Below are 13683 nucleotides of genomic sequence, written 5' to 3'. Positions count from 1 at the left end.
GGTGCTCAGACCCTGGGCCTGAGCTGTGTTCTGTGCTGGGGAACAGACTTGCTCCTCCAGGCCTCAGTTTCCCCTATATACCTGGACAGGGTGGGCCAGCAGATCTCCAAGCCCTTTCCAGCTGTGAGATGACATGGGTCCTTGGGTCACACAAAACATGTCGCTTAGGTTCGCCTGCCCTTATTCCCCATGCCTCTACGCCTTCAAAGACCACCTGGGTGATCCACCATCCTCCCCCTCGGAAGTCACACAGGGACAGGACTCCCTTCTTTTGTCCTTTTGAATCCTCCCTGTTCCTCAGAGCCCCCCTCCAGGACGCTTCTGCCAGGAAGCCTCCCTGCTCACCACAGCCCCCGACCTTGGTGGCAAAGAGGCGCACACACAGGTCCCTTCTCGCATCCAATGCTTGTCCCAACTTGAGAGCTCCCCGAGACAGGAATGCTCCAGATGAGCTGAGGCCGAGGCAGGGGTCGCCCGTGTCTTGGCACCCTCTCCAGGGCTGGGGAGTCTCCCTGGGCCTCACCTGAAGTGGAGGTTCTTGAATGTGAAGTGGGTTTCTACGATGCCGGTGGTTTTGACCCTGGTTCGGAGGATGTCCTGCTCGGTGGGCTGGTAGTCGGCGGCCCCGATCCGGTCCAGGCTGTCCAGGTAGCTGGGGACGGCAGCACACGGGGACCGTGGACCAGGTGTGGGCATTGCCCTCCCAGAGCGCCAGCCCCGACCCAAGCCAGGGAGGGATGGCATCACCCGTCCAGGGCCAGGCATGGGGTGGAGCTGAGGAAGAGATGCTCATGAACCGGCCTCAGGCACTCAGAGCCTCTGACTCAGACCAAGGGCTTCGTGCACGGTTCCAGGCTTGCTCAGACAAGGTCAGACTTTTCAATGAGACTAACATGTTTATGGGCTTCCCAGGCAGTGCTAGTGGTAAAGAACCTACCTGCCAATGCAGGAGATGTAAGAGACTTGGGTTTGTTCCTGGGTTGGGAAGATCCCCTGGAGGAGGGCGTGGCAGCCCATCCTAGTATTCCTGCCTGGAGAACCCCGTGGAAGCCTGGTGGGCCCATAGGCTCAAAGAGTCGGACATGAATGAAGCAACCCAGCATGCACACATGTGTTTCTAACACTGTCATTTCTTCATCTTAAAATAACAATGGGCTAAAGTTAGGTTTTAGTCTTTTTGTGCATTATCATGTTCCACCCTTAATTTCTTAAGGTAAATGTATTATTTCCTAGATTAGAAAACTCAGGTTTTCTAATGAAGGTGAGTGCCTGCCCAGCCCTGAGTCAGGGTTTGGGATCCCACTTCCTAACCATACCCTGCAGTGCTTCCCAGAGGCCCTCTGCGCCTCCACCCGCCTCTCGCACTCCTCAGGTTTACCAGGGGGCTGTCACATCTTCCCATCTGATGCTCCTGGGAAGCATCACAGAAGCACCAGAAGCCACACAGACAGGCAGGGGCAGGGCCTCACTGGGACCTTAGGCATCATGGCTCCTGCCATGCCATCACTTGCCCTGGAGACAGACCCGGCCTGTGCATTTGGTCCTCCAAGGCCACACGCTGGGAAGGCTTTAGGGGTTGGTATGGGTTAAGGTTTGAACCCTAAGCCAGGTTGGGATCCAGGAAACTAGGAAGGAGGGAGCTCGCTCAGACTGGCAGGAAGATTCAGTGACCCCCAGGGCCAGCTGGGCTACCCACGCCTGTGCAGGGAGAGTCCCACGCAGCCCACAGGGAGCAACCACGAGGGTCTGAGTCATGGCGTGATGTGGGAGTCCCAGGTTGTGCAAGAGGGGCCAGCTTCGTAAGCACCCACTCTAGACCTGCTGGCAGGGCGGGGCTGGGAAGGGCAGACGCCTCACCAAGGAGGGTGTCCACTGGTAAACCAACAATCCAAGCTGCCTCAAATCCTTATGAGAATTCTCCCTAAGTAAACATAGCTGATGCTGGTCCCAGGTTCAGGGAAGGTGAGCTTGAAGCCACACTCCTAGAAAGGGGACGACACTGCTACGGGGGTCGAGGCTGGGTCTGCCCGACTCCAGAGCCAGTGCTCTTACACAGGCCTCCAGGCCTCCTCTCTGCCATGGAAGGAGGGAGGCTGAGATGGCAGAGCAGACCTAAAAGCCCTGGCCGCCATGGAGCCTCCTCGCCAGGCCCATGGGCATCTGGGTGGCCTTCAACCTCAGCCTGGAGCAGGTCCTCCCAACCTCTCTGTATGTGTCTCTCCCCTGCCCACACTGCCTTTGCCCAGAAGTGGTACCGGTTTCAGGAGCCTCCTCCTCTCATCCCCAGCTGGAGACCTGGGCTGGGAGCCTCTGGTCTTGGCCCCATCCCAGCTGGGGAACCCTCCTTTAGGCAGACAGCCTGGCCCTCCCTCTCTCTGCTGGGTGAGCCTCATGCAGGGTGGCGACCATGGGAGGGTGGAGGCTGCGCTCAGGGGACTGTGTGCCTACTGTGTCTACTGCCTGCCGACTGTCCCGGGTGCTTTGGGGCCCTCCCGGAGCCTCTGTTCCTGGGGTTGTGTGTGCATGAGGTAATTAGCAGAGAAGTAAGGAGAAGGAAATGGCAACCCACTCCAGTATTCTTGCCTGGAGAATCCCATGGATGGAGGAGCCTGGTAGGCTACAGTCCACGGGGTCACAAAGAGTTGGACACGACTGAGCGACTTAAGCTGTACAACATGTCAGGAGGTGGTAAGTGTCAGGAGGGAAGACTCAGACTATCAGTAGGGGAAGGCCGCCTGGGGGCCGCTGTTTGGTATCAGGTGGCTGGTGAAGGTTCGTGGAGCAGGACAACATTCGAGAGGAGACAGAGGGCAGTGAGGGGATGAGCCTCTCGTGGTCCAGCAGAAGGACCAGTTGGTGCAGAGGCCACACCTGGAGGAGGAGCCAGGCCTGCAGGCGTTGGACAGGAGTCAGGGAGAGGCTGTGCACGGGGCAGGGCAGGGCAGGCAGCGAGCAGTGAGGCTGCAGAGGGTGACGGAGGTGATGGCACAGCAAGCAGGCCCCTGAGCTCAGTGTGAGCGCCTGGGCTTTCACTCTGGAGGGCTCTGACCAGAAGGGTGCTTTGCCAGTCACACCTCTAGTGGGGACCCGGGTCTGGGGAACAATGATCCTCCCAAACCATGGAAATAACTACCTTTTACAGCCCTGGCTGGCAGGTGCTGGGGTTTCTGGGCTTCTGGGACCCGTCTTGGAGCCATCGTTCAGAGGGGAGATGGAGTGCCGGCCGTGTTCAAAGACCCACGACACAGGGAGACCTAGGCCAGATGGCGTCCCCTCGCCCTGAGCCCTGGAGCCTCCCAGCAACGTGAGAGGCCGGCTGGCCTGCCCCCCACGGCTGGGTGGGGACATGTGGCGACTGGGCTCTGGGCCTTGGGGAGCCGCTCACACTGTCTAGGGTGTGAGAGAGTGTGTGTGTGTGTGTGGGGGGTGTATATGTCTAGGGTGTGAAAGAGAATATGTGTGTGTGTGAGGTGTGTGTGTGTGTGTGAGTGAGGTGTGTGTGTGGGGGGGGTGTATGTCTAGGGTGTGAGAGTGTGTGTGTATGTGTGAGTGAGGGGTGTGTGTGTGTGTGAGGTATATGTGTGTGTATGTGTGTGAGGTGTGAGTGTGTGTGTGTGAGGGGTGTGTGTGTGAGGTGTATGTGACAGTGTGTCTGTGGTGTGTAGGTCGGGTGTGAGTGTGTGTGTGTGAGGAGAGTGTGTGGTGTCTTTGGGTGTGAGAATTTGTGTGTGTGAATGTGTGTGTGTGTGTGTGTGTGAGGTGTATGTGAGAATGTATGTGTGTGAGGTGAGTGTGAGAGTATGTGGTGTCTGTCTAGGGTGTGAGAATGTGTGTGTGTGTGTGTGTGTGTGTGAGGTGTATGTGAGAATGTATGTGTGTGAGGTGAGTGTGAGAGTATGTGGTGTCTGTCTAGGGTGTGAGAATTTGTGTGTGTGAATGTGTGTGTGTGTGTGAGGTGTATGTGAGAATGTGTGTGTGTGAGGTGAGTGTGAGAGTATGTGGTGTCTGTTAGGGTGTGAGAATTTGTGTGTGTGAGTGTGTGTGTGTGTGTGTGTGTGTGTGAGGTGTATGTGAGAATGTGTGTGTGTGAGGTGAGTGTGAGGTGTGTGTGAGGTGTATGTGAGAATGTGTGTGTGTGAGGGGAGTGTGAGGTGTGTATGTCACCCAGAGTTGTGCCAGGCGACAGCCCTGTTAGGGCTCTCTCTCCCTTCCATCACAATAAATCTACTTCAGGCCCCAGATTCTGTCAGAAGACAAAGGCTAGCAGCTAAAACTACAACAGCAAAGCCACCCTGGACCAGAAAGTGTTCGAGGGCCTTGGGAACCTGCCTGCGGGCCCCGCTGCCCTCGGCAGAGCCCCTCCCAGAGAGCAGAGGGCCGTCTCCTCAGCTCACCTGGGGGAGTTGACAAGTGCTCACTCAAGTCGCTCCTTTTGACTTATCAAGGTAACCACCAGAAGAACTAAAAATAACCCTGTAACTAGCCAAAAACTGGGGGTGGAAGTGGAGAAGAGTGAAGGAAGGAAGGAAAAACGGGAGGGAGGGAGGGGAGCTAAATTCCTCAGCTTTCACAGCTGCAGCCATTAAACACCACTGAGAGCTGGCAGGTCAGGTTTTCTGGACATCACCGGGACAAACAGAGATAGTTAACAGTGGGAGGGGGACGGGCCTGGGAGGAGGAGTCCACTATGAATTTTATATCTTTCCATACTGTTAAAAAGAATTTTTTTTTGCAATGGATTGATATTATGATTAGTTAAGTGGTGCTCATTTAAGTGGGGAGCACGATTTGATGTCCTGAGGTGCCCCGGAGCCTGGTGGGCTGCCGTCTATAGGGTCGCACAGAGTCGGACACGACTGAAGCGACTTAGCAGCAGCAGCAGCAGCAGCAGCCCCTGAGGGCAGTGGGGGGATGGGAAGGGTCTGGACTAAGGCTGAGCAGGGCGCAGGGAGTGGGAGAGGAAGGGGGCACCCTCTCCAGGCCTGACTGGCTGGGGGTTGAGGGGACATCTGGGTCAGAATCTATGATTTGCGTGCACAGAGAGAGGTGTGGACTTGAGCCTCTGGGTTCACATCCCTGCCACCAAGGTGTCCTGGGGGCTCCTCAGGGACTGGAGCCTAGCTCACCACCACCTGGGACTCACAGGACACGAGCGCTTGCCCCCGGGACAGTCTAGGTGTGCAGAGTGGCCACGTTCCAGTGTCTGTTAGTGGAGGCTGCCTTCTCAGCGCCGGCCTCCTCTACATCAGCATCAGGGAGACCACCGTTTCTTACTCTGGGCGCTACTGACACTGTGGGTGTGATATTGCTGTGGAGGGCTGTACGATGTGTCTCTAGGAAGTCAGCAGCATCCCTGGCCTCTACTCACTAGATGCCGGTAGCACCACCCTCGTCAGGACAACTGAAAACCTCTCCAGACCACTGCTGGTGTGTCCTGGGGGGCAAAGAGGCCCCGGCTGAGAGGAGGCTGAGCAGATCAGTGTCAGAGCACATGTGTCCTAACGCAGCGGGGTTTAAGCCCAGAGGTGCCCACTGAAAACCTGGGCACGAGTCTGTAAATGTGAGTGCGTGTTCTGAAAGCTGGAATGCAATCCCAGTGTCTTCAAACAGAAGACACATCCCTGACCACTGAGGACCATTCCCTGGAGCCCCCGATCCAGGGGCCAAGGACATGTAAACCTCCAGACGCCTGGAGTGACTAGGCTGCAGTGGGCAGTCATGTGGCCCCGTGGTCACTGGAAGGCCCACCTCTCTGCCCTCCCCTCTCTTGCCCACCCACTCTCTCTGGCCTTCAGTGCTTCACCCCCACTTCTTTCCTGCCCTGGGGTCGATCTCTCCCCTCTGTCCTCTACTTTTCCTTATTAGTTGTAATGCAGTATTAAAGTGTATGCCTGACTATTTCACTTATCTGATGGGTTACATATTCCTTATTTTTAAAGATAGAGGAATGGAAAGCTTATTGTTTTCTCAAAAAGAAAACCACGTAAGTTATTTTCTGCCTATGTTGCCCTTGATTAGTACTTACGGGGTCAAGGATTCTCCAGGGGAAAAAAAACGTTGCTGCACTGAAAACCTTCCTTCTGGGGGTGCCCAGCCCACTCCAGGGCAGGCGGGTGATGGCCCTGGCCCTCCGGGAGCCCTGCTGTTAGCTGTCTCTTGTGCCCCCGACTTCCCTGGCCTCCTCCTCATCCTGGGGTCGGGGGACGGGCAGGAGGAGATGCCCCTTCTCCTTCCTTCCTGACACACAAGGCAAAGCATCTCACATAGGCTGCAGCCTCAGCCCAGGACGCCTCCTTGCCCCACCACCCCCACCCCCAGCCCCTTCCACACCGCATCGCTGCCCCGCTGGTGGCCTCCCGCCTGCCCAGGACACTCACTATTTGGCAGAGTCGTTGAGCTGATATTCCCGGGACCTGTTGAAGCACTCCTGGATCCCCGAGTCGCCCCAGAGTCGCATCATGGCGGAGAGCAGCTCTGGAGAGAAGGGCTCCGTGTCTTCCATCCGACTCACCACGTCACACACCATCTTGGCGTCGGCCTGTGAGGAGACGAGGACACGGACAGAGTCTTTTATTTGTGGGCACAACAATGATCACTGGTCGGTGACCCCACTCTCGAGTCCTTTGAACCCCGCCACCCTCCAAGAGAGCAAGAGAGACAGACACCCACCCCCCGCCCCAGGCTACGGCTCAGGAAGTGAGCAGGAGGCAGCAATCTGCAGGTGGCCTTTGGGGTGGGAAAGACACGAAGGAAGGGGGCAAGGTCAACACCTGGACGGCGCATGGCTGACAAAAGATTCTCTACCAAGGTGCTTGTGTGCTAAGCTGCTTCAGTCGTGTCTGACTGTGCAACCCCACGGACTGCAGCCTGCCAGGCTTCTCTGTCCATGGGTCTCTACCAAGGTATGTCGGGGGCAAAGCCTTCCGTGGAAACTTTCAGTATCGAGCTGTCCAGCTCAGTAGCTATTCGCACGTCAGGGCCTGTCTAATGCAGCAGGTCAACGTGAAGGTGCAGGCACTGTGTCCCCTCCTGCCTGCCTGCCCTGGGAAGGAAGCTGTAACTAGCTTGGAGGCCAGCAGGCCATGCCCATGATGCCAGCCCAGACCCAGCTCCCTAGGGTCAGTGTCCCACAGACCCCAGCCCTCGGATTCCCAAGTCTCCCACCAGGAGAGCCTGGGTCCTGGCCCCTCTCCAGGACCCGAGCCTCTCCTGCGGGCAGCCACCAGAAAGCTGGCTCTGGGACCCAGGCGCTGAGTGCCTTAAGCAGGCGGTGACTCAGGGAGACAGGGGTGGGTGAGCAGGGGTGGTGCCTCCACCCGGGGCTAAAAACAGGCCTGTGAGTCAGGGCCCACACGCTGATGCTGCTCTGTGTGCCCGCATGACCTCGGGAAGGCTCACCCGTGTGAGGAATGACTGGGAAAAACCTGGCCAGTTTCCCAAACTTCTTCCTTTGGACCCCACTGTCAAGGTTTCTGCCTGATCCTGAGAGAAGGGAGTTGGGACCTGAGGGTGGTGGGCAGGGCCAGACTTCCTGCTAGAGGGAGACACCCTCCCACCTAGAGCCATGTTATGCCTCAGCCAGGCCACTAGAGGGTGTGGTTTAGAAACCTGGGCCTTCCAGAGCCACTTGGTGCTCCTCTATGTCTGATGTGGAATCCTGGGAACTGCACTCCAGGGGGATATGATACACGGTTTGGGGAAGGGCAGCCTGGAGCTGTCCTCCTGGCTGCACCCCATCACCGAGGTGTGGTGGTGGCGGGTCTTGTGCTGGCGACACCTCTCGATGGGCCCTTGCTCTGTCTCTCTCCCGTCTGCCCAGCTCAGTGCATGGCGCCACCATTGGCCCAACCACTAAGACTCAAGTCACCCACCTCCATCCCCATATCCACTTCTCCCCATCTCCTCCGGGACACCCCTGAGTCCAAGCCACTCCCTGTCTTTTCCTGGCTGTTCCTGGACCCCCTCCCAAGGGTTCCTTGCCTCCCTCTTGCTTCTCTTCAGTCTGTCTTCCACACCACAGTCAGCAGGGAGGCTGTAGAAAAAGAACTCCCCATTTTTCCAACTGGGGACACTGATATCCAACTTAAAGATGGCATCTCCTTGTTTTGCTTGTGGCAAAAATGTGACCATGTGACCAGTTCTACCCATGGAGAGATCAGCCCAAGTGTAGTGAGGTCTTTGCAAAAGGCTTTGTAAAGGGAAGATGCACCCCTTTTCTCTCACTTCTTCCTTCCTGAAACCTGTGATGGCTGAGCTCTAGCAGCCATCATGGATCATGAAGATAAGATCTACACCCGAGGGACAGTGGACGGGCGATCTAAAAACAGTCAGGTCCTTGACAGCTCTGTAGACACTCCATACCGTCTGCATTTTTCTTTTTTTCACTTTTACTTTTTTTTAAACTTCTAGCTCATTTAAATCACTGTTTCCTAGGTCTCAGATATTCACAGTCAAACCTAATTCTAACGGATACAGTAACTCTCTCTGTTTAAACTCTCAATAGCTTCCCATTATTTCTAAATTCCAAACTCCTTACCATGACCTCCAAAGCCCCGGCCTGACTGCTGTCTGCTCTACCCTCCTCCCACCTTTTCCCTCTCCTGGTCCTCTAAGCACACAGCCTTTCCTCTGTTCCCCAAGCAGTCAGGGTCATCTCACCTCAGGGTGCTCCACCCAGCCAGATCATCCTTCCCTGGCTCTGCCCTTCTCCATCATAACGTCACTTCCTCAGGGAAGCCCTCCTCTATGCCCCCAGGTAGAGTCTGCCCCCACGGTGCACCGACCATACCATGTGTCACAGCTGGTGTTGCGTGTGCCTGTCCCTCGGTTTTCCGATTATTCAGGGCACCCCCATCTCACAATGCTCTGTACACAGTTGGTGCTCTGCAGTTATTTGTGAGATGAACGGGTCCTCGGCATCTTACTACCAGGCATGACCCCAGTTTCTCACTCCATCCACTACGTCTCCCAAGTCTTCTAATCTCGTCCGTCTCAACAACAGTGTGTCTAGGTCAACCACAGCAACAGCTCTGCTGGGGAGCCATCCTGTTTAGCAGATGGGGAGACTGAGGCTCAAGGTCACATGCTGCAAGTGGGAGAGCCTGGGCCCAGGGTTACCCCCACTGTGCTCCAGTGGACAGCCCTGGGCTTGCTTGGATCCAGGGTTAATCCCTATTGTGCTCCAGGGGAGAGCCCTGGACTTGCCTGGACCCAGGGTTACCCCCACTGTGCTCCAGGGGACAGCCCTGGACTTGCCTGGACCCAGGGTTAATCCCTACTGTGCTCCAGGGGACAGCCCTGGGCTTGCCTGGACCCAGGGTTACCCCCACTGTGCTCCAGGGGACAGCCCTGGGCTTGCCTGGACCCAGGGTAAAGCCCTACTGTGCTCCAGGGGACAGCCCTGGGCTTGCCTGGACCCAGGGTTAATCCCTACTGTGCTCCAGGGGACAGCCCCGAACTTGCCTGGACCCAGGGTTAATCCCTACTGTGCTCCAGGGGAGAGCCCTGGACTTGCCTGGACCCAGGGTTACCCCCACTGTGCTCCAGGGGACAGCCCTGGGCTTGCTTGGATCCAGGGTTAATCCCTACTGTGCTCCAGGGGAGAGCCCTGGACTTGCCTGGACCCAGGGTTACCCCCACTGTGCTCCAGGGGACAGCCCTGACTTGCATCTCAGACACTGGTACCCAGCCCAACCCCTCACCTCACCACCCTGAGCAAAGGTGTGGGCGATGGGTAAGAGAGAAGGAAGGGTGAGGGTGGCGGGAAGGAGGGGTCATGCCAATGCACCTGGAGGACTATGGTGGCTGCCAGGCCTGGCCAGCCCTGTGGGGGTCAAGCTAACAAGCAATTAATAGAGCCAGAGGGGGCCCCTTATCCCTTTGTTTTCCTGCCTTTGGGGCCCTGGGAGAGTGGGGCTCACACTGGGCCTGACCTTCCTGTCCGAGTCCCCTCCTGGGCCAGTGGTGGTGGGGGGTGCATTTTCCCACACCTTGCTCTCAGCTACAGTCCCCATGGCACTGGTCAGAGCATGCCCAGCTGTCCTGGCAGCAGGGGGTGTGACACAGAAGATGCATGGACTGGGGCAGCCCCACCTGTGCAGATTTGCTCAGTGGAGGATGCTGGGGCAAGCTTCTGTAGAAAACACACCCTGTGCTCCCACTGCTGGTGGTGACCAGGTTCGAGGTGGCTGCAGAGGGCCCAGTCCCTCTGATCTGCACCCTTCTCTGCTGGACGGCTGCCTCCTCCACTGGTGGGGCTTCCAGTCCCGCCTTTTCTGATACCAGAGCCTCTGCTCCCCTGAAGGGGAGCACTCCTCCCCAACTCAGCCTGAGCAGTCCAGGTAGGGTGGCCTCTGTCCCACAGTCTTGGCATGGACACACAGTCTGGGCCTGGCCAATCCATCCCTCTGCCCTTAGTGAGCAGTTCCGGGTGGATAAAGAATCCCAATCCGTCAAGTGAGACTAACCTGACCAGCCCCAGGACACCTGCATAAACTATCAGGAGAGACCCTCCAAGGAAGGGCCCACCTGAATGTGGAGCCGTCCCTGAGGAAAGCAGGGCTGAGAGAGGGAGGCACCCCGAGTCCCAATGACACGTCAAAACCCGGATCCAGCTGCACCTGCAGCCACACGCATCTCTGGCTTTCCAGCTACCTCCATCAATCAGTCCTCTGACTCTTTGTTAACCCTGAAGACGTGTTTTTGTTTGGTTGGTGTACTTTTGTACAATAACCTCAAAGAGTGCTACACTTCCTGGTGTGTCGAGACCAATACCAGGCTCACCTCCTCCAGGCAGACCCCTCCCATTACTGCGGTCCACACAGTTCCTCTGGCATCTGACTCCCTTCCCCTCTTCCTGTCTGGACCATGCCCTGGGCACATGCACAGGCCCACATGCTGCGCTAGTTCCTGTGGGGGGAGCACCAAGACAGGTTGGGGGCACTGGGCACGTCCCAGGGGCTGTCTGCTGGGCTCCTGGAGACAGTTTTACACAGGAGTTGAGGGAGGCTGTCCACTGACGCCGTGCCCAGTGGTCCCTGCGTGGTGGGCTGAGTGCAGGACATTCGTCACTGCGGGCTCTGTCACACAACGCAGCCTCGGGCCAATTATTGCCACTGCTACAGACAAGTGTCTAACATGCCCCTGTGGGGCACCACGCCCACTGAGGGTCACAGTCAGGGAGCTATCTGCTGGCCCAGGGCCAGGGAAACAGTGGTGAGGGAGTGGGCCCTTCTCTCCTCCATGGCCTCCAGGGACGGAGGGGCGCTCCCAGTGAATGTGCGAGATGCCATGTTTCCTCAGACACACGTGCCCGTGGCGTGGGTCCAGCAGGTACAATGTGCCCAGTGTGCCCGGCCCTCCACGGCCGCCGCTGTCCACCTGCTGGGGCTGCCCATGCTGTGACATCCGGTTCCCATGCCCCCTGACCCCCAACAAGTCTCCCTCCTTTTCCCACAGCCCCCTTTGGTCACTCCTGCCCTGGGCTTCTAGTTTGTTCCATGTGGACTTTGGGGGGCTCAGGCCACAGGCTCAAGGCTCCATCCACACCTGGGCTCCTGGCTTGAGTGGGGTCTTAACCTCTCTGAGGCTCAGCGTCCTCCCCTGAAAACCAGGGTGGCAGTCTCATCGCTTTCTTCACAGGGCTCCCTCTTGTCGTGGGAGCAGACAGTGCACTAGCACAGGATGGCCTGAGGGGCGGGCCGGGCCGGGCCCCACCACCCCAGCCGCCTGGGGACCAGAGGAGATGAAGAGGCCAACCTGCTGCCCTCGGGATGCCTGCGGGCCGGGGCCACAGGAAGGGGTGAGACGTTGAGAAACGTGTGTCTGGGACCCTGCATTTCGAACTGTGAACTGCAGGCAAGACGCCATTCTGATGGGTTTTGGATCAGGAGGCTTGGGGCACAGGAGAGTCTGTGACTAACTCTCAGGGCCACCTGCAGGATTCTCCTCACCAGGTCAGTGATTTAAAATCAGCATTGACACTTCTTTTCATCAGAGCCGGTACAAGGCTTCTGGCTAAATGATATCTTAATGTTCACACATGAATGTTGACATACACATGCTCTGAAGCTGCCCTAGGTGGAGGTGAGATATTTTTGGAAAGCTCCACAATGGTGGAGATGCTCCTGTGGACACCGCATCCATAAGCAGCTGGAGGAAGGGGTGGGCAGGGAGAGGAAGCAGTGCCTGGAGACAGGGGGCACCTCCAGCATTTGAGGGGGGTGGGGAGCTCTGCCAGGGTGCCTCCCAGAAGTAGTCTTGCTCTGGGTCAGTTCTGGGGAGCAGGGTGCCCGGGGAGGTGATGGGGACAGCTGCCCCCCTGAACTGGCAGCACACAGGGGTCCCTCCTGCAGCAGACAGGCCAGGCCCCCTGCACCAGGAGGACATGGGCTCCTGGGGACTGGCCATAAGTGTACTTGGAAAGCAGCGCCCATGATGCAGGGGCCAGTTGGTGGGGCTGCCCATTGGCGTCCATAGCTGAGGGGCTCTCCTTCCTGAAAGCCATCTCCATACTATGAGGAGGGCTGGAGGCTCCCATGGCCCTGCCCGTCTCCCACTTCCTGGACCACAAGAGAGCCCCCCGCACCCACTCCTCTTGCCTAATGTCTCCTGTTCACCCTTCTCAGAGATGTGGCTGGTGCCTGTCTGTTCTGTGCCTCACCGGGGGTGATTGCAGGGTGAGTGGTGACCAAGGGAAGTGGGAATCAGCTGGCTGAGCCACTGGCAACCAATACCACACACATCTGCTCACATGTCAGGAACTGCAGGGCCTTGCCAGTCCTTGCTGCCGCCGCCGCCCCCGGCCCACTGTGAACGCATCGTCTGAAACTGGGACGGCCGAGTGCATGATAAGCACTTGCGTCTGCATACTCCTCCCCTCTCTTCAGAGCAAAGGGGCTTAGAGCTAAAGTATGAACAAGAGCCTTTCCCTCTTAAGAGACAAAATGCAAAGGATATGGGAGGGAAGCGAACAGGGATTTTCAGTCAGGTGACCCAGGTTCAATCCCAGCTCCGCTGCTTTTCAGACTTGTGACCTTGGACAGACCACTTAACCTCCCTGAGCCTCTGCTCTCATTAGTTCCCACCTCGCGGGGCTGTTTGCGCAGATGAAAGGCTAAATCGATGTGACACAGCTCTGCAACATAAAGAGCCCTGCAAATGTTAGTTATTATAAGCAAAGATGAGGTCCCTGAGACACAAACAACAAGCTGACATAAAATTAGCCTGCTTTGTACAAGACTTCTCAGGCAAGCAGGATAATCTTGATAACAATAATCATAGTAATTATAATAATAACCCCTTCCGTTTGAGTAGCTGCTTTGGATCTTTCAGAGTTTTCTTCCTCTAATCTTTTAGGCCCGGTGAAGTGTGAGTGTGTGCATGTATGTACACGCACACACGTACATACACACACGCACAGTCCTCTGGTTGCAAAGGAAATCGCCATCCTGCCCTGTCCTGCCACGTGCATTGCAGTAGCTTCAGCTCCCGCCAGGGGGCAGGAGTGCACAAGCCAACAGGAGACGCAGGGCTGCTGCACAAGCCCAGCCCAAGAGACCAGGTAGGGCTGGGCCAGCCCGGGGGCATGGTTGCCAACTCTGTTCCTCAAGTGAAAGGGGCTGAGAGACCCCTGCTGCTGGAGGCCCAGCCTGTGCGCTGCAAGGTCAGCAGGTGGAGAATGGC

At 57.2% G+C, this 13683-nt stretch overlaps 1 protein-coding gene across 2 annotated transcripts in view; it reads right to left on the bottom strand.

The window, feature by feature from the left end:
- The window catches only part of GNAO1 (guanine nucleotide binding protein (G protein), alpha activating activity polypeptide O), a 138723-nt gene that overhangs the window by 10956 nt on the left and 114084 nt on the right, over positions 1-13683 (bottom strand). For both annotated transcript variants that reach the window (XM_010861916.1, XM_010861914.1), the window contains exons 3-4: positions 6378-6538; positions 524-652 (exon numbers count right to left, since the gene is read on the bottom strand). In XM_010861916.1, the coding sequence (XP_010860218.1) occupies positions 524-652; positions 6378-6538 (290 nt within the window). The remainder of the gene's footprint in view (positions 1-523; positions 653-6377; positions 6539-13683) is intronic.

The sequence above is a fragment of the Bison bison genome, unplaced genomic scaffold (assembly GCF_000754665.1).
Source record: "Bison bison bison isolate TAMUID 2011002044 unplaced genomic scaffold, Bison_UMD1.0 scf7180017864473, whole genome shotgun sequence".
NCBI lineage: Eukaryota > Metazoa > Chordata > Mammalia > Artiodactyla > Bovidae > Bison > Bison bison.
The sequence above is the reverse complement of the archived record's forward strand: the minus strand, read 5'-3'. Positions and strand labels throughout refer to the sequence as shown.